The sequence below is a fragment of the Pelodiscus sinensis genome, chromosome 4 (assembly GCF_052426305.1).
Source record: "Pelodiscus sinensis isolate ZL-2025 chromosome 4, ASM5242630v1, whole genome shotgun sequence".
NCBI classification, from domain to species: domain Eukaryota; kingdom Metazoa; phylum Chordata; order Testudines; family Trionychidae; genus Pelodiscus; species Pelodiscus sinensis.
The window spans coordinates 65,856,961-65,878,332 of NC_143055.1; the positions used below are offsets into that span (position 1 = coordinate 65,856,961).

The 21,372-nt window shown below is 44.2% G+C and overlaps 1 protein-coding gene across 1 annotated transcript in view; it reads left to right on the top strand.

Moving 5' to 3' along the window:
* Positions 1 to 5,160: 5,160 nt before the first annotated feature.
* ASB5 (ankyrin repeat and SOCS box containing 5) overlaps positions 5,161 to 21,372 on the top strand; it is a 63,340-nt gene continuing 47,128 nt past the window's right edge. The window contains exon 1 of the mRNA XM_006131593.5: positions 5,161 to 5,453. Within this exon, the coding sequence (XP_006131655.1) occupies positions 5,258 to 5,453 (196 nt within the window). The 5' untranslated portion in view covers positions 5,161 to 5,257. The remainder of the gene's footprint in view (positions 5,454 to 21,372) is intronic.

A 21,372-nucleotide genomic window follows, 5' to 3' on the forward strand; every position in this document is an offset into this window, starting at 1 on the left:
TTCCGGAAAAGCATCGGTGGCCAATGTAGACGTGCTTTTCCGGAAAAGAGACCCGATTGTCATTTTCGCGATCGGGGCTTTTTTCTGGAAAAGACTACTGGGCTGTCTACACTGGCCCTTTTCCGGAACAGTGTTCCGGAATAAGGACTTATGCCCGAGCGGGAGCAGCATAGCTTTTCCGGAATAGCGGCTGATTTTGTACAGTAGAGCATCGTTGCTTTTCCGGAAATTCAAGGGCTAGTGTAGACAGCTCACAGCTTATTCCGGAAAAGCGGCTGATTTTCCAGAATAAGTGGCCCAGTGTAGACACAGCCATGCAGTTTTAAGAGTTCGGTGACTTTAACTATAGATGTCACAACTAGTTCCATCCATCATCAGTAGCTATTACTGGGTTTTTGTTTATTAACACAATGCTGTTTTTTTTAACTGCTAGAAATTAGGGAGAGTACACCTGTGGGGCAACTGTTTCCTCCTCCAAGAGGAAAGCAATTCTGTTCATCAGCAAATTGTGCTTCTTCATTGTTCTGAATGGAGAGTTGGCAAGTGCTTCAAAACATTGGGGAATGCTAAGTACTGATTATCTGTTTGAATACATTTTTATAACATCACAAAAAGGTGAGGAGGAAAATATGAAACATCAAACACTGGGTGTATGACTAAGGAAAATATAATTTCTGTTAATGATTGAAGCGGAAATTGGCAGCGGTGGTAGGAACATAGTACACATTTATCCCTATGGAAAACATGCCACTTCAATTCAGTATCAGATAACAATGTGCCAAATATAAAGAGGGCTTTTCATCTGGCAGTTTCTCAAATACTCACTGATGCTTCTCACTATTTTATTAGGAAAGCAATATTTATGCTAGCTGGTCACTGAAATGTCTATGAACAAACTTTAAGTGTAAAGAGTATATTTTTCTCTATAAGATACATTATTTGTATATTGCTTTCTCAATTATTCCTGTGATTTTGCAAACATTAACATTTTTTCAGAAAATAACATAAAACTCTCCTTCCTCTCTTTAAGATAAAATTAAAAGGACAAGCAGCAAAAGACCTTGATATTTATTCTCAAATGGATGTTCTCCTCCCACCCTTCTGCTCACAGAGGTTTTTTCACACTTTGCTAGGTGTCTGGTTTTCAATCAGAACACCCAGTTGAAAAGGGACCCTGGTGGCTCCGGTGAGCACTGCTGACCAGTCTGTTTAGGAGGACAGACGGGCTAACAAGCTCCATTTGGCTCTGTGAAATGGCTGGCATGGCTCCCTGGTTTGGGGGCAGCCACGGGGGCTCCATGTGCTGCCTCCATTCTGAGTGCCAGCTACCCAGCTCCTATTGGCCAATGGGAGCAGCAAGGGGTGGTGCCTGCAGGCAGGAGCAGTACATGAAGCCTCCTAGCCATGCTCTGCCTAGGACCTAGAGATACATGTTGCTACTCCCTAGGAGCTGCCTGTGGTCAGCACTGCCTGGAGGTTGCATCCTAAACCGCCTCCTACACTCCAAACTTCTGCCCAAGCCCTGAGTTCCCTCCCACACCCAATCTTCCTCCTGGAGCATGTACCCTATCCTGTGCCTCACACCTCTCCACTAGCCAGGGCTGGCCCTACCACGAGGTGAACTGAGGCAGCCGCCTCAGGTGCCAGACTGGGGGAGGGGGGCATCACTAGGATCCAGAGTGTAGAAAATTGTGTCTGTTGCTGGTGCATATGTAGGTAGCAGAACAGTACCATGAGAGGAGTAGAACAGGAAGAAAGCAGAACTGAGACCTTTCTAAGTTTTGGCCCAAGCGAGGAGGTATGGGGGCATCATTTGAGCTCCACGCCTCAGGTGCCAAAATGTTGTGGGACGGCCCTGCCTGGGCCTCTTCCTGCTCCCTTCTGGAGCCCAAGCCCCACATCCCTTCCCACTCCCCAACCTCCATTTCAGCTCTGACCCCCTTTCTGCACCTCAACCTCTTGTCCCAGCTCTGAAACGCCTTCCACACTCTGAATCCCTTGGCCCCAGCCTGGAGTGCCTCAGAACCCCCAACCCTCTCTGTGGATGGGATCTGCTCAACCCGTCACGTGACTGGCTATTCTGATGTGTGGTTGCTGCACTTGATTGGTCACCAGACTCCCGGCCCACTCGCTAGTCCGTAACTCCCTTGCCCCGTGCAGGACTCTCAGTCCACTGGTAGTCTGCTCCATAAGGCTAACAGTCTCCTAGTCACAATCAATAGATGTCCTTGACTCCAGAGTACTAGGGCCTAATGACCAGAGTCAATAAGTGCCCCTGTTTGCAGGGCAGTAAGGCCTAATGGCCAGAGTCAGTGAGTCAGGGTTTTGCCCCTGGTAGGAGCACCCTGCTCCACTGGGTCCCAACCCAGGGCCCTATGAGCGTATGAGTTGCCTACCGCTCCCTCTCAGCAGGACACCTGCCGAAATACACTGAGGATACCTGGGTGGGATGGGCGGCTCCTGCACCTTCCCTGGGTCACTTCCTACCAGTCCCATCAGGGAGTCATCTCATGTAGCCATTGGCTCTCCCTGTTCCCCTGCAGTGATTTCTCCCTGGATCTCCATAGGGGTTGAGCAGTTGCTGCCTCTCAGCTCCCTCTATCTGGACCATGGGCTGTAACAGTGCTGGAGCTCCATCTAGAAAACCTTCCCCTTCCCTGGCCACCCTAGACTGAGCTGCTCCCTGGCCTTGTATACTGCCCCTGCACTTGGAGCATGCCCAGTCTGCTTGAAGGAGCGGGACTTCCTCCGCCCACAGGGTTTTCATCCCTCCCATTCTAGTGAGGGGTTTGCTCACCCCGTCACACCCTCATTCCTGGTCCCATCCCAGAGCCCACACCCTCAGTCAGATCCATTCCCTTTCTTCCCCCAACATCAGCCTGGATCCCCCTCTTATATCCTGGAACCCCTCATTTCTGGCCCTACCCCAGAGCCCACATCTCAGCTCATATCCCTTCCCACTCCACAGCCCCCTCCCTCAGCCCAGAGCCCTATCCTGTACCCCAATCCCCTGTTTCCTGGCCACACCCCAGACCCCACATCCCCAGATGGAGCGCTTATCCCCTCCCATATCCCAACTCCCTGCTCAAGTCCAGAGCCCCCTTTACTATATCCCGAACTCTCATTCCAGAGCCCACACTCCCAGCTGAAGCCATCATCTTCCTTCTACACCCCAATCCCCAGACCCAGCCTGAAACTCCATTACAGACTCCAAATGCCTTGACCCCAGACCAGAGCTCCCTTCTGCATCCCAAACATCTCATTCCTGGATCCACCTCAGAGCCTGCACCCAACTGGGAGCACTCAACTCCTCTTACACCCCAGCACTTTGCCCCAATCTGGTGAAAATGAGTGAGTGAGTGAGTGAGTGAGAGTGAGTAGAGGAAGTAAGGGGGAATGGAGTGAGCAAGGGGGCCTTGGAGAAGGGGCAGTACATGGGGAAGAAGTGGGGCAGTGGGTGGGGCAAGGATATTTGGTTTTCTGCAGTTAGAAGCTGGCAACCTTGTTTCAGAAATCATTGCACTTTTCACATTAACAACTTAGCCTGAGAGCTCCGTGGTAAGTAGATTTATAATTTTGCCATTTTTACTCTGGTAACATGCATTGAAATCCTATTTTGAGTCACACATGAAAATATGTTTGGTAGTTCTGCCTAAGGGCCCAACCGAAAGGTCACTGAAATCAGAGGGGGTCTTTACATTGAATCGAGTGGGCTTCGGATCATGCGTGCCATTAGTACCTCCTGCATATTCTAAAATTCATAGAGAAGTTTGCATGAGTTGTAATTGTTGTGCAAAAGAGCCAGGAATAGAGTAGAAAGGGTGTTTCAGATTTAAGATTTATATAGCACGGCAGATCAAATAAGGAAGTTCACACAGTGACAGATTCTAGTCAGTAGTAGTAGTCTTCCGGTATTACATACCTCAAATTAGAGCAAATTAGAGGAGTAATCTGACCTGATAAGTTTAACAAAAATCCTTTCTTAAAATTTCTGAAAGAGTAGGAAGTTGCAGTCTATATTTTTGGGTTGATACTTTCATATTATGTTTAAATATATTAATTCCTTTTTTATATTCAAAATTTTAAAAAAAAGAATAGTGTGAGATCCACAGATGTTCTGTCCTAATATGTTATTTTTGGACTGTGGCTCTCTCAGAAGAATCTTGATCTATCCTGCTGCTCTTCTGTTTGTGTCACATTGTGAAGTCATTGCTTCCTTGTGAGCAGTTACTCACACTAATGGAACAAGTGATCAGTGTGAGTAATGGGTTTATAATCAGTTCTCTTTGAAGAATTTAAGGAATGCATTCAAACAAGTCAAGACATAAACCCGCCACATCATAGATATAAAATAACATGGCACACCATAATAAAAGTGCGTATCAGAAAAGACCTACTGGGTCATAATCTCTGCCAGTGCAGGATTATTCCCTATTGTATATTTACAGGTGCTTCGTCCTATGAATTTTTAAATATTTTGAGCAGCAGATCTAATTATAAGAGCAATACAGGATTTGTTTCTCTTGGCAGCTATTTGATATTATATCAGTTAACAGTTAGGTAAACCATCAATACTAGATGCAAAACAGGTACTCTGGAGTAACATGTCATTATTCCTGTCACTCCTGAATTAGAGACACACTAAATTGATAGAAATTGATAGGCCAAAATTTATTCTACTTTGCATTTTCTTATCTATTTGCAAATCCATATATTTAAAAAAAAAATTCTTTACTGATAGGATATGGTTTTGTTAGAAAAATATATGGCAGCAGTCCATCATCCTAGAAACCTAACAGTAATAACATGAGAAACAGAGGGAACACATCTGGGGAAAATTGGTTTCATATTGAAGGTTACAAAGCACTTTCATTGGCAACTCTGAGTAAAAGGGTTTTAAAATAACAATTCTGACAGTGTTTGTAAGTAAGAAAAAGTAGAAATAATTAGAGAAAAATTCTGGAATGAAAAAGACCTTTTAAATGGAAGAATCTTGGAAACTGAATGTCGGAAATTGTTTGTGGATATTCTGCTCTAGCTGAATATCATCAGGCCAGCACGAGCTGTAGTGAACTCAATACTATGTACAGTATAAATAATCATCATATTTTGAGCAGCAAGCATCATGACCAGCTGATATTTTCTTTCCTCAGTACCAGCTGTCCCTGGCACTGAGGAGTGCCTGACTGGAGCCATATGATCTTATTAACACATTTGAGATTTGTACCGAAACACTGACAAACACTCTGGTGCAGCTATGACTGTCATAGAGGAAAATCGCCCTTTTGCCCAGCAACTCTCCAATGTCTACTTTACTATACTTTCACTTTTTTGTTTTAAACTTTTTGTGAAAATCAGCCTTGCCATCCTCAGTCATTTCTACATTGTAAAAGGGAATCGTAAGGAGGCAGCAAGGATAGCTGCTGAATTTTATGGAATTCCTCAAGGGCAAGGTATGTTTGTACTTATTATTTTAGTTTATTGCCATTGGATTGTTTTTGTTGGAGTTAGGTATTTAACTTCTCATGTGATTTAAAAAATATATTTTCATTAAGCCAACTTGTGTGTGATTTGTTTTTCAATATAAGATAGCTCATATTACAACATTATCATTTTGTTTATTTTGGGCCATATTCTGTCATCCTTATCTTAAGTAGAAATTTTCTCCATGAAATGCTCCACATATTGTGAGTATAGCTGGTGGAATCTTTTCTATTATTATCAGGAAATTTAATTATTAGATCTCTTTATGTTTGATATTGTTTATATCAAAAAATTACAAGGAGGAATGTTCCAGAGAAACATATATTAGAAAACATTAGTTATGAGTTATAGGTTAACGTGTGAGATATTGTATAAAACTGAATGATTATGGGCAGCACTGATAGTTACTCCTACAGTTAAGGCTGCCCAGGACTTTCCATTATAAGGCCCTATGATTTGTTTCATATAACACTGCTGGGATGCATCTACATTGCACCCTTAGCTTGAAATAAGCTATGCAATTTGAGCTATACAAATTGCATAGCGTATTTCAAGTTAATTTCAAAATATCTTATTTCAAAATTTGGCAGTGTTATAAAGCGCTATTCCAAAACGTCCCTTAATTCTCATGGAACAAGGTTTACAGGGATGTTGGAATAGCATGCCTGTTATTTTGAAAGCTATTTTGAAATAACGTGCTGTCAAGATGCAGAAAACACTATTTCAGGATACCAGAAGTATCCATGCCATGTTTCTGAATTTTCCATGCCATGTTTCTGATTCAGGCAGAGTATTTTAGAATATTTCAACAAATTAAGGACAAATATTTTGCTTTGCCCATATTAAAATCATTACAACCATTTCTTTGAGACGCTCTAGAATCGTCATGTTTTAGAATAGCCAAAGGACTTAACATTTGGCAGGAATATTACCAAAAAGTCAGAAATGGACTTTTCAGCATCCTCATAAAAATCCACCCATATTTGATCAAGTTCTAAGCCTCTGAAAATTACAGTACACACTTGCTCAAGCAGAGATTTGTCAGTTTGACAGCAATATTCTCCAAAGAGTCCATCTGTTCTGAGCATGTTCAACCTCTACATCATTCCTGTGTGCACATGCAGCATCCCCACTGATGAGCATGCTCCTGTTCAGCTCAAGACTTCTGGGATGAAGTTTCCCTGAAATTACTCCCATATCTGTCTGAGATCGCTTCTAGAACTCATGTAGCATACAGGAAAAGGAATTACCCTGAATTTAATGCAGTGGGGGTGAAGTGCTTGTGAGGGAGACTAAGACAGGTGCTGAGTGAGAGAGGAAGACTGAGACAGGCTGGAGTAGATAGTGGAACCAGGCTTAGAAGAATATTTTAACCACTATAGCACATTATAGCACATTCCCTTACAGAAACTGGAAATAAACCCAAGAGTCCTGAGTCTTATTGTTCCTTTGTTATCTGAAATTCACTGCCAAAATATGGGTCTTATCTTCCTATGTGACTTGTCCATATAGGAAGATGAGACCCATATTTTGGAAGTGAATTATAAGAATTTACTACTGCTTAAAGCTACAGTTAGCTCAAGTGGCTAAGAGGTCTGAACTGATCTAAAGGTCCCAGTTCTTCAGGTGAGCCATTGGAGAGTGGGGGTGTCAATACAGTTACAGAAGATGGAATTTCTGTCTATTTAGTTTATTTGTGATATGTCACTAGTTGGTAGACCCCCCCCCCAAAAAATAGGCCCGAAGGAACATGTATATTTAAGATTAAAGATGATGATGTCTTGTTGCACTGAACAGTTATTTTATATAGCATTGGTTTTCATTAAGAACAATATGTGATCCTTAACTTTGGATTTCTTAGCTGTTATCTGCAATACAGTTTAGCAGTGATTTTGGGTTGATTTAAAAAATAATGATTTCCAGGGAGTTGGTGGGGGAGAATGTGGCTGAATTTTGTAATTTAAGTTAAGTAATGTTAAATTTGGTGAAAGTGGATTTATTTTAATGAAAAGAGATCAATGAGAAGGGGCTATGGGGAAATGAGCAGGTCTCTTGTTAAAAAATAGAAGGTAGTTTCTGAGTAAAAAATAACAAATGTGTAATGTATGTTGCTTTTGTATTTCTGAGCTCTATCTGGGTGTTCAAAGTTCCAAAAAATAAATATGCATGTATAAATTACAGTAGCCATATAGGGTGCATCTACACAGCACCCTAAATTTGAAATAAGATACACAATTTGTACTATGCAAATTACATATCTTCTTTTGAAACAATTTCAAAATAGCTTTTGAAATTTGGCACGTCTACACAGCCATCCTTTATCCCTCATACAACGAGGTTTACTGGGATAGCAAAATAGCACACACATTATTTTGAAAAATATTTCAAAATAATGGGCGGCTTGTGTAAATGCAGGGTAGCTATTTTGGGATACCTCTGATACCCCAAAAGAGCCATGCAGTGTAGATGTATCCATACGGAATAAATTTCTATGTATAGACACATATGCGAATAAGACATTAAATATATTTTTTCTTTTCTGATGGATCCATTTCAAATGGGAAAGTTAATGTCTTAAAATAAGTCATAAGAGCCTACTTCCATTCCCAGTGAAGCTAATGGTAACACCCATATTTTAAAATAGCTTCAATGAGAGAAGGATCAGGTCTATTATAAAGTTCCCATTACCGGGATTATTTTTTAACTTTGGCTCTGATCTTGCAAACATTCACATGCTCAACTTTATATTCATAGTTGTCTCGATGAACTCAGTGAGACTGCTCAGGTATATAGCACTAAACGTGTGGGTCAGGGCCTATATAGGTTTATGATTGTGCCTAGTTTTTCCTTTTATTTGTGGTGAAGGGTACCTAAGGTTGATTATTTTGCATGACAAAAATGTGTAAAGTCGTCATTCTAGTTACAAAAGAAAAGGAACATACACCCCCAGCTTACCAAACAGTATCCTAATCCTGCATTTGCAAGCAGGGAATACCTCAGCTTCCAGGATTTAGTTTCTCTTTGGATGGTGTTTCCAGCTACCTCACTACATAATTGCTCCTTCCATTTAACCTGAAAGGAGGGTGCTTAGTACAGCCATTAGTCAGATCTATGTATGCTGCTTACCAGGAGCTCGCATTCAGGATGTGACCGAGAGTCTTCCGAAAGTGATTAAACCTTTGGATTGCTACCCCTTCCCGCTTCTCCACGTGGGAACTAACGATATGGCCAAGAATGACCTTGAGCGGGTCACAGCAGATTATGAAGCACTGGGAAGAAGGATCAAAGAATTTGAAGCACAAGTGGTGGTCTCGTCCATCCTTCCGGTTGAAGGAAAAGGTTTGGGTAGGGATCGTCGAATTGAGGAAGTAAATGCATGGTTGCGCAGGTGGTGTGGGAGAGAGGGCTTTGGTTTCTTTGACCATGGGATTCTGCTCCGGGCACAAGGATTGTTAGGAAGAGATTGGATCCACCTAACCAAGAGAGGAAAGAGCATCTTCACGGGCAGGCTTGCAAACCTAGTGAGGAAGGCTTTAAACTAGGTTCGTTTGGGGACGGTGACCAAAGTCCTGAGGTAAGTGAGGAACTCGGACACCAGGAAGAATCACAAGGAGGAACGAGCAACAAAGGAGGACTCCTGATTCAGATGGAGAAGGTAGGGCAATCAACTGGTTATCTAAGGTGTTTGTACACAAATGTAAGAAGCCTGGGAAACAAACAGGAAGAATTAGAAGCCCTGGCCCGAAAGAAGAACTAGAATTTGATTGGAATAACGGAAACTTGGTGGGATGACTCGCATGACTGGAGCACTGTCGAGAAGGGTATAAATTGTTCAGGAAGAACAGGTGGGGGAGAAAAGGAGGAGGAGTTGCATTGTATGGAAGAGAGCCGTATGATTGCTTGGAGATCCAGTATATAGAGGGAGAAAAGCCTGTTGAGAGTCTATGGGTTAAGTTTAGAGAAGGAAGCAACAAGGGTGATGTTGTGGTTGGCGTCTGCTATAGACCACCAGATCAGGTGGATGAGGTAGATGAGGCTTTCTTTGGACAACTGAGAGAAGCTTCCAGATCGTAGGCCCTGGTTCTCATGGGGGACTTTAATCACCCTGACATCTGTTGGGAGACCAATACAGCAGTGCACAGACAATCCAGGAAGTTTTTGGAGAATATTGGGGATAACATCTTGGTACAAGTACTGAAGGAACTGACCAGGGGCCATGCACAACTTGACCTGCTGCTCACAAACAGGGAGCAACTAGTAGGGGAAGTAGAGGTGGGTGACAACCTAGGAAGCAGTGATCATGCAGTGGTAGATTTCAGGATCCTGACCAAAGGTAGAAAGGTGAGTGGCAAAATATACACCCTGGACTTCAGAAAAGCAGACTTTGACACCCTCAGATAACTGATGGGCAGGATTCCCTAGGATGCTTACATGAAGGAGAAAGGAGTCCAGGACAGCTGGCAGTATTTTAAAGATGCCTTATTAAAGGCAGAGGAAGAAACCATCCCAATGTGCAGCAAGAAAAGCAAATATGGTAGATGACCAGATTGGCTTACCGGGGACATCCTTGGTGAGCTTAAACACAAAAAGGAAGCTTACAAGAGGTGGAAACTTGGACAGATGACTGGGGAGGAGTATAAATATATTGCTCGAGAATGCAGGGGAGTTATCAGGAAGGCAAAAATGCAATTGGAATTGCAGCTAGCAAGGGATGTGAAGGACAACAGGAAAGGTTTCTATAGGCATATTAGCAATAAGAGGGTGATCAGAGAGGATGTGGGGCCCTTACTGGATGAGGGAGGTAACTTAGTGACAGATGATGTGGAAAAAGCAGAAGTACTCAATGCTTTCTTTGCCTCTGTCTTCATGGACGAGGTCAGCTCCCAGACAAATGCACTAGGCAACACAGTAAGAGAAAGAGTTGGACAGCCCTTGGTGAGGAAAGAACAAGATAGGAACTGTTTAGAAAAGCTAAACATACACAAATCCATGGGCCCGAGTTTAATGCATCCAAGGGTACTGAGGGAGTTGGCAAATGTCATTACAGAACCTTTGGCCATTATCTTTGAAAACTCGTGGAGATCGGGAGAGTTCCCGGATGATGGGGAAAAGGCAAATGTAGTGCCTATCTTTAAAAAAAGGAAGGACAATCCAGGGAACTACAGACCAGTCAGCCTTTTCTCAGTCCCTGGAAAAATCATGGAGGGGATCCTCAAGGAATCCACTTTGAAGCCGTTGGAAGAGCCGTGATCAGGAATAGTCAACATGGATTCGCGAAGGGCAAGTCGTGCCTGACCAATCTGATCAGCTTCTATGATGAGGTAACTGGCTCTGTGGATATGGGAAAGTCAGTGGATGTGCTATACCTTGACTTTAGCAAAGCTTTTGATATGGTCTCCTAAAATATTCTTGCCAGCAAGTTAAGGGAATATGGATTGGATACATGGACTCTAAGATGGATAGAAAGCTGGCTAGACTGTTGGGCCCGACAGGTAGTGATCAACGGCTTGATGTCAGGTTGGCGGTCAGTGTCTAGCAGAGTGCCCCAAGGATCTGTTCTTGGACTGGTTTTGTTCAACCTCTGTATTAATGACCTGGATGAGGGGATGGATTGCACCCTCAGCAAGTTCACAGATGACACTAAGTTAAGGGGAGAGGTAGATATGCTGGAGGGCAGGGATAGGGTCCAGAGTGACCTGGACAGATTAGAGGATTGTGCCAAAAGAAATCTGATGAGGTTCAACAAGGACAAGTGTAGAGTCCTGCACTTGGGACGGAAGAATTCCAAGCATTTTTACAGGCTGGGGACCGATGGCTAAGTAGCAGTTTTGGGGTATGTCTACACTGCATTCCTCTTTCAAGAAACCTCATTTTATGAGGAGTAAGGGTAATTTCGAAAGAACAGTTTTCTTTTGAAATAACCGCTTCTAGACTGCATTTCTTTTTTCGCAATAGGGTATTTCAAAATAGTGCCTGGATGTGATTATGCAAATGAAGCACGGGAAATTCAAATCCACGCTTCATTTGAAATTTCACTCAGCTGCATTTGCATTCCTCTCTCAAAAGAGGAATGCAGTGTAGACATACCCCTGCAGAAAAGGACCTGAGGATTACAGTGGATGAGAAGCTGGATATTAGTCAACAGTGTGCCCTTGTAGTCAAGAAGGCTAATGGCATATTAGGATGCATTAGGAGGAGCATTGACAGCAGATCCAGAGATGTCATTATGCCCCTTTATTTGGCTCTGGTGAGGCCACATCTGGAATATTGTGTCCAGTTCTGGGGCCCCCACTATAGAAAGGATGTGGACGCATTGGAGAGGGTCCAGAAGAGGGCGACCAAAATGATTAGGGGGCTGGAGCGCATGACCTATGAGGAAAGACAGAAGGATTTGGGTTTGTTTAGTCTGCAGAAGAGAAGAATAAGGGGTGATTTGATAGCAGCCTTCAACTTCCTGAAGGGAAGTTCCAAAGAGGATGGAGAAAGTCTATTCTCAGTAGTGACGGATAGCAGAACAAGGAGCAATGGTCTCAAGTTACAGTGGGAGAGATCTAGGTTGGATATTAAGAAAAACTATTTCACTAGGAGGATGGTGAAGCACTGGAATGGGTTACCTAGGGAGGTGGTGGAATCTCCATCCCTAGAAGGTTTTAAGTCTCGGTTTGACAAAGCCCTGGCTGGGTTGATTTAGTTGGGATTGGTCCTGCCTTGGGCAGAGGGCTGGACTTGATGACCTCCTGAGGTCTCTTCCAGCTCTATGATTCTGTGACAGACCAAAGGAGCTTACCCATTGGCAACCATTAAAAAGATGACACCCTGAATGACTCATGCTAGAAGGAAAAAAGAAGAGAAATTTAACAAATTAAAATTTATACAAACCTATTTACATATTTACAGAATGTTTGTTTTTCTGACAAGACTTTCACATCACCAACCCAAAATGATTTTACTCCCACCTGAATCTACTTGGGCTCCCCCACTTCCTGATTTCCTTTCAATCACATGAAATTATAAAATAATAAATCAATTGGAATATAAATACTGTAATTCAATGTATTGTTTATATTACTCTATATACAAATCATTGTATGAAAATTTTAGTTTTTAGTGACATTGCTTGTGCTTTTAATGTAGCCTGTTGTAAAACAAGGCAAATATCTAGATAATATGATGTACCCCTGAGTATCCCCAGGGGTACATGTACGTATGGTTGAACATGACTATTCTGTAATAGAAAGAGTGGTCTCCACTCTACATGTCTGCAAGTGCCTGATGGATTGACCATTATGCACTGTTTTCCTTTGAATGACAGAAATTCCCTTGTCATTGATTGTGTATCCAAGACAGATTTTTTCTTTTTGGAATATCTCACATTTCTTTTGGTTCAGGTTCAGATTGGTGATCTTAAACTCGTCACTAAGGTAATGTTTTTTTTTCATGGATGTTATGAAGGCCATGGAATCTGCACGTTTCAGTGACCCCCATAGCTTAAGCCTCCCCCCCCCCTTTGGCCAGAAGCTGCAGGGGCTCCTGCCACCCAGTGGAAGTACCCTGGAACTCCTGGTCTCCATGGGTGGCTGGAAGAACCTGGAGCTCTGAGCCCATCCCCACTGGTAGGGGGCTCCCTGAATCTCTGACTGGCCTCCCACAGCTGATCTCCCATTTTGTCATAGATATTTTTAGTAAAATATCCCATTTTGTCACGGCTTCAAGACTTTTGCTTTATTGCCTGTGACCTGTCTGTGACTTTTACTAAAAATATCTGTGACAAAATCTTATGCTTTACTTATCACAGACTGTAAATATATCTGCTCCTGTTCAAAGGTTTTTAACAAGGACCACAATCTTATCTAGGTACAAGGGTGCTGGAACAGGACAGCCAGTTGGGACCATGGCCTTTCCACATTTCAGGACAGGTCCTCACCCCCTGCTCCCTCCTCTTCTAACCAGAGCCCCGCTCCCCCCCCCCCAACCAGGCCAGATGCCAAGGTAAGCCACGTAGGAATCCTGAGTAGCTTTGAGAAGCTCTGGACAATCCACCTCATCTGGGCTGGGGGAATGGGGCCCCAGAGTGGCCTCTGGCCCTTGTTCCTGCTCCCTGGGGTGCACCACCCAGGACAGGTATAGAGTCTGGGGCTCCCCACAGTGGTCCAGGCTCCCTGGGTAGCTTCTACCTCAGCCCAGCTGCTGATATTTGGCTCCCCTGAGTCCTTTTCCCCTTTCCATAGGTAGAAGCTGGAGCTAGGCTGACATGACATAGCTGCCTGGGAAGCCTGGGCACCTGTGGAGAGCCCTGGACTCTCAACTTTCCATGGGTGGAGACATGAATCAGAGGCTGCTCTTAGGCCTCCCACCCAGCAAGTTGAGTGCGGGGACGCTATTACCGTGGCTAGGCTTTGGATTCCATACTGGGTAGGGGACAGGACTTCCAGGGAAAAGGAGGGCAGGAACAGGACCACAGAGGGGCAGGGCCTTGTGCTCCTCCTTTTATGAAAGATCTGTCATCCATGGCTACTATAACAGATACGCAATGCAATACTTTATCTAGTAGGAATGTTAGCATGTAGTCAAGTACACAATTAAAAGATAAACCTAGGCTTATTGGTTAATCTTATTGCCTACTCACATTCTGCCCCCCAGTTTTTAAGCCGGCTCCCCATAAGTACCACATCCCATGGAGCCACCCGGATTCCTACCCCTAATAGAGAGGCAGCAATGTGGAAGGTGAAAGGAGCAGGTGGGAGCTGGTACACATGGGAAGCCGACTTTTAAGCCAGCTTCCTGCGTGTATTGGCTCACACAAATTGCTTGGCCCCTCCCCATGCTGCTGCCTCTCTATCAGAGGCAGCAGCATGGGAGGGTCGGGGGAACAAGACAGGAGCAATACACCTGGAGAACTGGCTTTCCTGGCCCCATGGAGCTGCTTGCCCCCCAATGCGCGCGCACACACACACACACACACACACACACACACTGCTGTCTCCATTAGAGAGAGGCAACAGAAGAGGGGGGCCAGGGATCAGCTTCTGTCCTCATGGGATGCTGGCACAGCCTCTGTCCATGGAGAGCTCGGACCCCCCACAGACAGGGGCTGCTGCCACCCCCGCTGATACAGAGGCAGCAGTGTGGGGCGGCAGGAAAGAGTTGGCCTTCATGGGGAACCAATTTTTAAATACATTGGTTTTTTGATATAGAGGAAGCAGCGTGGGGTAGCATGGGGCTTCCCGGGATTGGGGCCAGGAGCACACTTTCTGCCATCCCTGTCCCCTGGGACTATAGAATTGTTGTGTAACCAATAATATATTGTGCAGTTAGACGAGTATTCCATTAATCACTATCTAACATTCCTATTATTTAAAAGCCTCTCAAATGTGTCTGCATTACACAAGTCAAATGCCATAATTTTAAATTGTTGTAGGCCTTGTCCTGGTGTGAAAGCAGTCTTTTCCCTTTGTCTTAGCTCCACTTCCCCTTACCAGTATCACTTTTATGATCTAGCATGGAAAACCACACTGAACCTACTACAGCATCCAGCTTTCACAGTAATGGACAAAAATACTTTATTTAGCTTTCCATAGCCCTTACAGAATCTAGTGCTGCCATCTCTTCTTAATTAAAACCATGGATAAGGCCCAAGGACTAGTTGAAGATTAAATTTTGCCTTCCTGATACATTTCTTCAGTGACTGGTAAAGCTGTTTCCTTCTTTGCAATTGGTTAACAGTGAGGTTGCTGTTTACTGGGCTGGTTTCTCCCAGCAGCAAACTTATGTTGGACCAGAGCAGTAAAGCCTTTTTGCTGGATAACAAGGACAACTGCTGCTTCCTAACCAAAAAGTCTCTTACAAGGTTTTGCTGCAACCAGAGAACCCCTGATCCTACACAACTTAATGCCTCATCAGACTTTGTCATGCATGCATGACCAATCACTTGGATAGTGGCTTCTATTGTTTTCAGCTGTGTCATTAGTAGGGCCCTACCAAATTCAAGGCCCATTTTGGTCAGTTTCATGGTCATGGGATTTAAAAATATATATTATTTTTGAAGGAATAGTTTGCAAAAAAGGCAAATTTTGTTTGACAAAATATTTTCAATTAGTTCAATTTGTTGAATTTGGCAAATAATCTTAGCTGAAAAAAATTCTAAAACTTCAAAAAGTATTTTGAAATGAACTTTGAAAAAAACATTATGCTTCATTTTGGGTTAAACAAAATGTTTCATTTTCTGGTGTGTTTTTCATTTTGCCAAAACAAACAAATCCCAAACAAACAAAAAAATCCATTTTGTGTCTACATGAAACATTTTTCCCTTAGGTTTTTTGTTTGTTTGTTTGTTTGTTTGTTTTTGTTAAGATTGGGTTTCATAACTAAAGTTAGAAGCAGCATAGCTATCTGTTAAGGGAAAACTGAAGTAATATTTTTACTATTTCCTTAAACTACTGATAAAGGCCATTTAAATTAAATATATAAGCCATATTAATAGATGTAAACATTTGAAACTCACCAGTGAATAGAAAGTCAGCAGCTGTGATTTATGGGGTCAGGGTGGGAGGGGAAAGCTTTTTCGAAAGATCCTGTAAACCTCATTTTTGAGGTTTACAGGATCTTTCGAAAAAGGCTTCTGTTTTTGAAAGAACCATGTCTAGACTGCGGTTTTATTTTCAAAATAGTGCTTTTTCAAAAGAGCGCCATGATACGATTATGCAAATGAAACGGAGGAAATTCAAATCCCAGCTTCATTTGCAATTTTGAAGTGCCTAATTTACATCCTTCTGTCAAAAGAGGGATGTAGTCTAGATGTACCCTTAGGGCTGAGCATAGAAATAAGAGTATAAAGGCTTGTTTATCAGTAGAGGTTGGACCTCCCTGGTCTAGCACCCTTGGGACCTGAGTGGTTCTAGATGAAGAATTTTGCTGGACCAAGGGAGGTCATTTCTGGCCCCGCTACTACCGCCTCCCCCCACCCAAGCACTGGATTGGCTGCTAGCCTCCTGGCCGCCCAGCTCCCCTCCCCTGTCCGCCAGCCTCACCTCCCTGCCAGTCCCCATCTTCCCTGCTAAGCCAGGTAGCCCAGCTCCCTGTACACTGGGCTCCTGGCCCCACTACAGCAAGGGTTCCTTGCCCCACCGGGCAGCCCCACTACAGTATAGGTTCCTGGACTCACCAGGCAGCCCTCTGCAGCATGCTGGGCTCCTGGACATGCTGGGCATCCCCTCTGTGGGGAGCCGGACTCTTGGCCCCACCAGGCAGCCCCACTGGGTTGTACCTATCAGCCCAGCTGTGGCGTACCAGGCAGCCCAGCTACAGGGAGCCCAGGCACCAGCCTTCCACTGGGACTGTCTGATCCTGGAACATCTGTGGTCAGGCTGGACCACGGATGTGGCTGGACCAGATGTCTCGGTTAACAGAGATTCAACCTGTACCAGATTTAGAATGGTGCCACACCCCTATGCCCACACTCAAAAGGAGCACTACCCTGATCACTTGTGCTGTGTCCAGTTCAGCTGGTTCCACTTCTCTGCTTTGCCCACCACCATTTGCTCCTCTTGCCCAGCTGGCCAGAACTTCTCTCTACACTCTCTGGCCTGGGCCACTGGCTCCTCTCCACCACATAACCCCTCCTGCCACCCACTGCTTGCTTCTGTTGGCCAGCAACTGGCTGAGGGCTCCTCTCCGCCCCCAGCACTAGCAGGCAGCTGGGAGCACAGAAGGCTTTGCACTCCTTGGGCTCCCTAGGCGCAGGGCCCACCTTTTCCTGCTGTTCTGTGGAAGTGGAGGAGTGGGAAAATTGGAGGCTGCTGCCTGCCATTCAAGAAACACCTTCTGTACTGTAAGCACCAGTGCCAGGCAAGTAGGGCTGCATGGGACTCTGGAGGATGGAGCTGCTCTCTGCTCCCAAGCTTCTGCTGTCCTACCCCCTACATGTTCTGCACTGTCACATCAGGACCTGGAGGCAGGGTATGGCAGAGTAGATCTGTGCAGGGAATGCTGAGAGGTGGGAGACACCGGGCAGTGGAGGAGGTTTGTGTGTTTTGGGGTGCTAGACAGTGACAGCAGGGATAGTCTGTGTGAAGCGCTGTAGTTTTCAGTTTTCTGTATACAGGAATTTGGGGGGGGGGGTGCTTTTTTTGTAAATGTGGATCACAAAGGTGTGAATGCACCTCCCATGGTCCCCAGGTAATCGGGAAAATCAGCCCCAGCCTTCCCCCAGCCAGCCAGAGCATGGGAAAGGGAGGCTTGGGCAGCGTGCTGCTCCTGCCTTCCCCTGGCCAGCCAAAGCATGCTTACTTAGGGGGCCATGGTGGATGCTTTTGCACCCTGTGCAACCCCTACACTGCACATACGGGCCTGTTATGGTGGTGGGGCTGTGGGTAAGGGTGCAGGAAAGTGGGGGTGGGGTGGATTTGTGCTGGTTGGGATGCTGAGCAGTAGGAGGGTCTATGTGGGGGTACTGGGTAGTTATGGTGGGGCTAAGGACACTGGGCAGGGTGGTGGTATTCAGGGTACTGTGCATTTGTGAGTGAGTGGAGGTTGCTGGGCATAATAGGTCCAGGAGGTGTTGGGTAGGGAAGCTGTATGACACTGCCTGCACTCACCCAGATGGGGAGGGGGTATGCTGGCAGTACAGGGCTGAGTAGGCCAGTGTGCACTTGGTGACTGCCGGTTTGTAAAAAGTATTCTCATCTTGGGCGGAAAGGGACTGCTCCTGCCATGCCATGGCCCATTGCACTTGGCCAGCATCTCACTCCAAGCACTCACCTTCCCATGTCATATTCCATTGCTCCTCTGGGGGCCCCACAAATGTGTGTGGATCAGAGCCCACAAAAAGTAAATTTGGCCCTAATTTTTATAAACATTGGGAACGCATTTCTGCTTAACAGACCTAGGAGCCTTTATGTCAGAATTTAGTAAGGTGTAAAAAAAAAAATCAGTAACAACCATTGGTGCTTTTATACAAAATTCTTGGATTCAGAGGCCTTAGACCAAAAGCCAAGTTCTTTAGACTACATGAAATTGTGAATAGCTAGTATAAATGCACTTCTTGAATAGTGTTTTTATTTTTTACGTTTTGGTGTTTTAATTATTATTGGATAATGACTTTGCAAACCAAAAAAACAATATCCTTACAGAGAGGGCTCCTATCTCTATATGACGAGACTGCTTTAAAAGTATACTTGAAAATGAATGAGGCATAGCCTATACTGTAATTCACAGAATCATCGAATACTAGAACTGGAAGGGACCTCGAGAGGTCATCGAGTCCAGTCCCCTGCCCTCATGGCAGGACCAAATACTGTCTAGATCATCCCTGATAGACATTTATCTAACCTACTCTTAGTTATCTCCAGAGATGGAGATTCCACAACCTCCCTGGGCAATTTATTCCAGTGTTTGACTACCCTGACAGGAACTTTTTTCTAATGTCCAACCTAAACCTCCCTTGTTGCAGTTTAAGCCCATTGCTTCTTGTTCTATCCTCAGAGGCCAAGATAAACAAGTTTTCTCCCTCCTCCTTATGACACCCTTTCTCTACATCTTTCTTGAAATGCGGTGCCCAGAACGGAACACAATACTCCAATTGAGGCCTAACCAGCGCAGAGTAGAGCGGAAGAATGACTTCTTGTGTCTTGCTCACAACCCACCTGTTAATGCATCCCAGAATCATGTTTGCTTTCTTTGCAACAGCATCACACTGCTGACTCATATTCAACCTGTGGTCCACCATAACCCCTAGATCCGTTTCTGCCGTACTCCTTCCCAGACCATCGCTTCCCATTCTGTATGTATGAAACTGATTCTTCCTTCCTAAGTGGAGCACTTTGCATTTGTCTATATTAAACTTCATCTTATTTACCTCAGACCATTTCTCCAATTTGTACAGGTCATTATAAATTATGACCCTATCCTCGAGATTAGTCGCAACCCCTCCCAGCTTGGTATCATCTGCAAACTTAATAAGCGTACTTTCTATACCAATATCTAAATTGTTGATGAAGATATTGAACAGAGCCGGTTCCAAAACAGACCCATGCGGAGCCCCACTTGTTATGCCTTTTCAGCAGGATTGTGAACCATTAACAACTACTCTCTGAGTACGGTTTTCCAGCCAGTTATGTACCCACCTTATAGTAACCCCATCTAAGTTGTATTTACCTAATTTATTGATAAGAATATCAGGCGAGACCATATCAAACGCCTTACTAAAGTCTAGGTATACCACATCCACCGCTTCTCCCTTATCCACAAGACTCGTTATCCTATTAAAGAAAGCTATCAGATTGGTTTGACATGATTTGTTCTTTACAAATCCATGCTGGCTGTTCCCTATCACCTTGACACTTTCCAAGTGTTTACAGATGATTTCCTTAATTACTTGCTCCATTATCTTCCTTGGCACAGAAGTTAAACTAACCGGTCTGTAGTTTCCTGGGTTGTTCTTATTTCCCTTTTTCTAGATGGGCACTATATTTGCCCTTTTCCAGTCCTCTGGAATCTCTCCTTTCTCCCATGATTTTCCAAAGATGATAGCTAGAGGCTCAGATACCTCCTCTATCAGCTCCTTGAGTATTCTAGGATGCATTTCATCAGGCCCTGGTGACTTGCAGGCATCTAACTTTTCTAGGTGATTTATAACTTGTTCTTTTTTTATTTTAACTTCTAAAACTACCCCCTTCCCACTAACATTCACTATGTTAGGTGTTCCTTCAGACTTCTTGGTGAAGACCGAAACAAAGAAGTCATTGAGCATCTCTGCCATTTCCAAGTTTCCTGTTACTGTTTCTCCCTCCTCACTGAGCAGTGGGCCTACCCTCTCCTTGGTCTTTCTCTTGCTTCTAATGTATTTATAAAAAGTCTTCTTGTTTCTCTTTATTCCGTAGCTAGTTTGAGCTCATTCTGTGCCTTTGCCTTTCTAATCTTGCCCCTGCATTCCTGTGCTGTTTGCCTATATTAATCCTTTGTAATTTGTCCTACTTTCAATTTTTTATATGACTCCTTTTTTATTTTTAGATCATGCAGGATCTCGTGGTTAAGCCAAGGCGGTCTTTTGCCATATTTTCTATCTTTCCAACACATCGGAATAGCTTGCTTTTGGGCCCTTTACAATGTCCTTTGAAAAACTGCCAACTCTCCTCAGTTGTTTTTCCCCTCAGTCTCAATTCCTATGGAACCTTACCTATCAGCTCTCTGAGCTTACCAAAATCCGCCTTCCTGAAATCCATTGTCTCTATTTTGCTGTTCTCCCTTCTATCCTTCTTTAGAATTGTGAACTCTATGATTTCATGATCACTTTCACCCAAGCTGCTTTCCACTTTCAAATTCTCAACTAGTTCCTCCCTATTTGTTAGGATCAAATCTAGAACAGCTTCCCCCCGGGTAGCTTTTTCAACCTTCTGAAATAAAAAGTTGTCTCCAATGCAGTCCAAGAACTTATTGGATAGTCTGTGCCCCTCTGTGTTATTTTCCCAACATATATCTGGATAGCTGAAGTTCCCCATCACCACCAAATCTTGTGCTTTGGATGATTTTGTTAGTTGTTTAAAAAAAGCCTCATCCACTTCTTCCACCTGGGTAGGTGGCCTGAGGTAGACTCCTAGCATGACATGACCTTTGTTTTTAATCCCTTTTAGCCTAACCCAGAGACGCTCAACACTTCCGTCTCCTATGTCCATCTCCACCTCGCTCCAAGTAACTCCTAGATATTGGGTCAGATCCTCAAATCAGATATATCCTCTTTGTGTAAAGATGAGATTAGCTGCTTTGGGTAGAGAAATCTCCACTTCTGGAAGAACAGACATAAACCAGCTTTCTTGAGCCCCTCCAACATAGGAGAAGTCAGGAATTGATGGGATTTGTGGCTGAGTACTCTGTGCTCTAGTGATCTCCAGATAG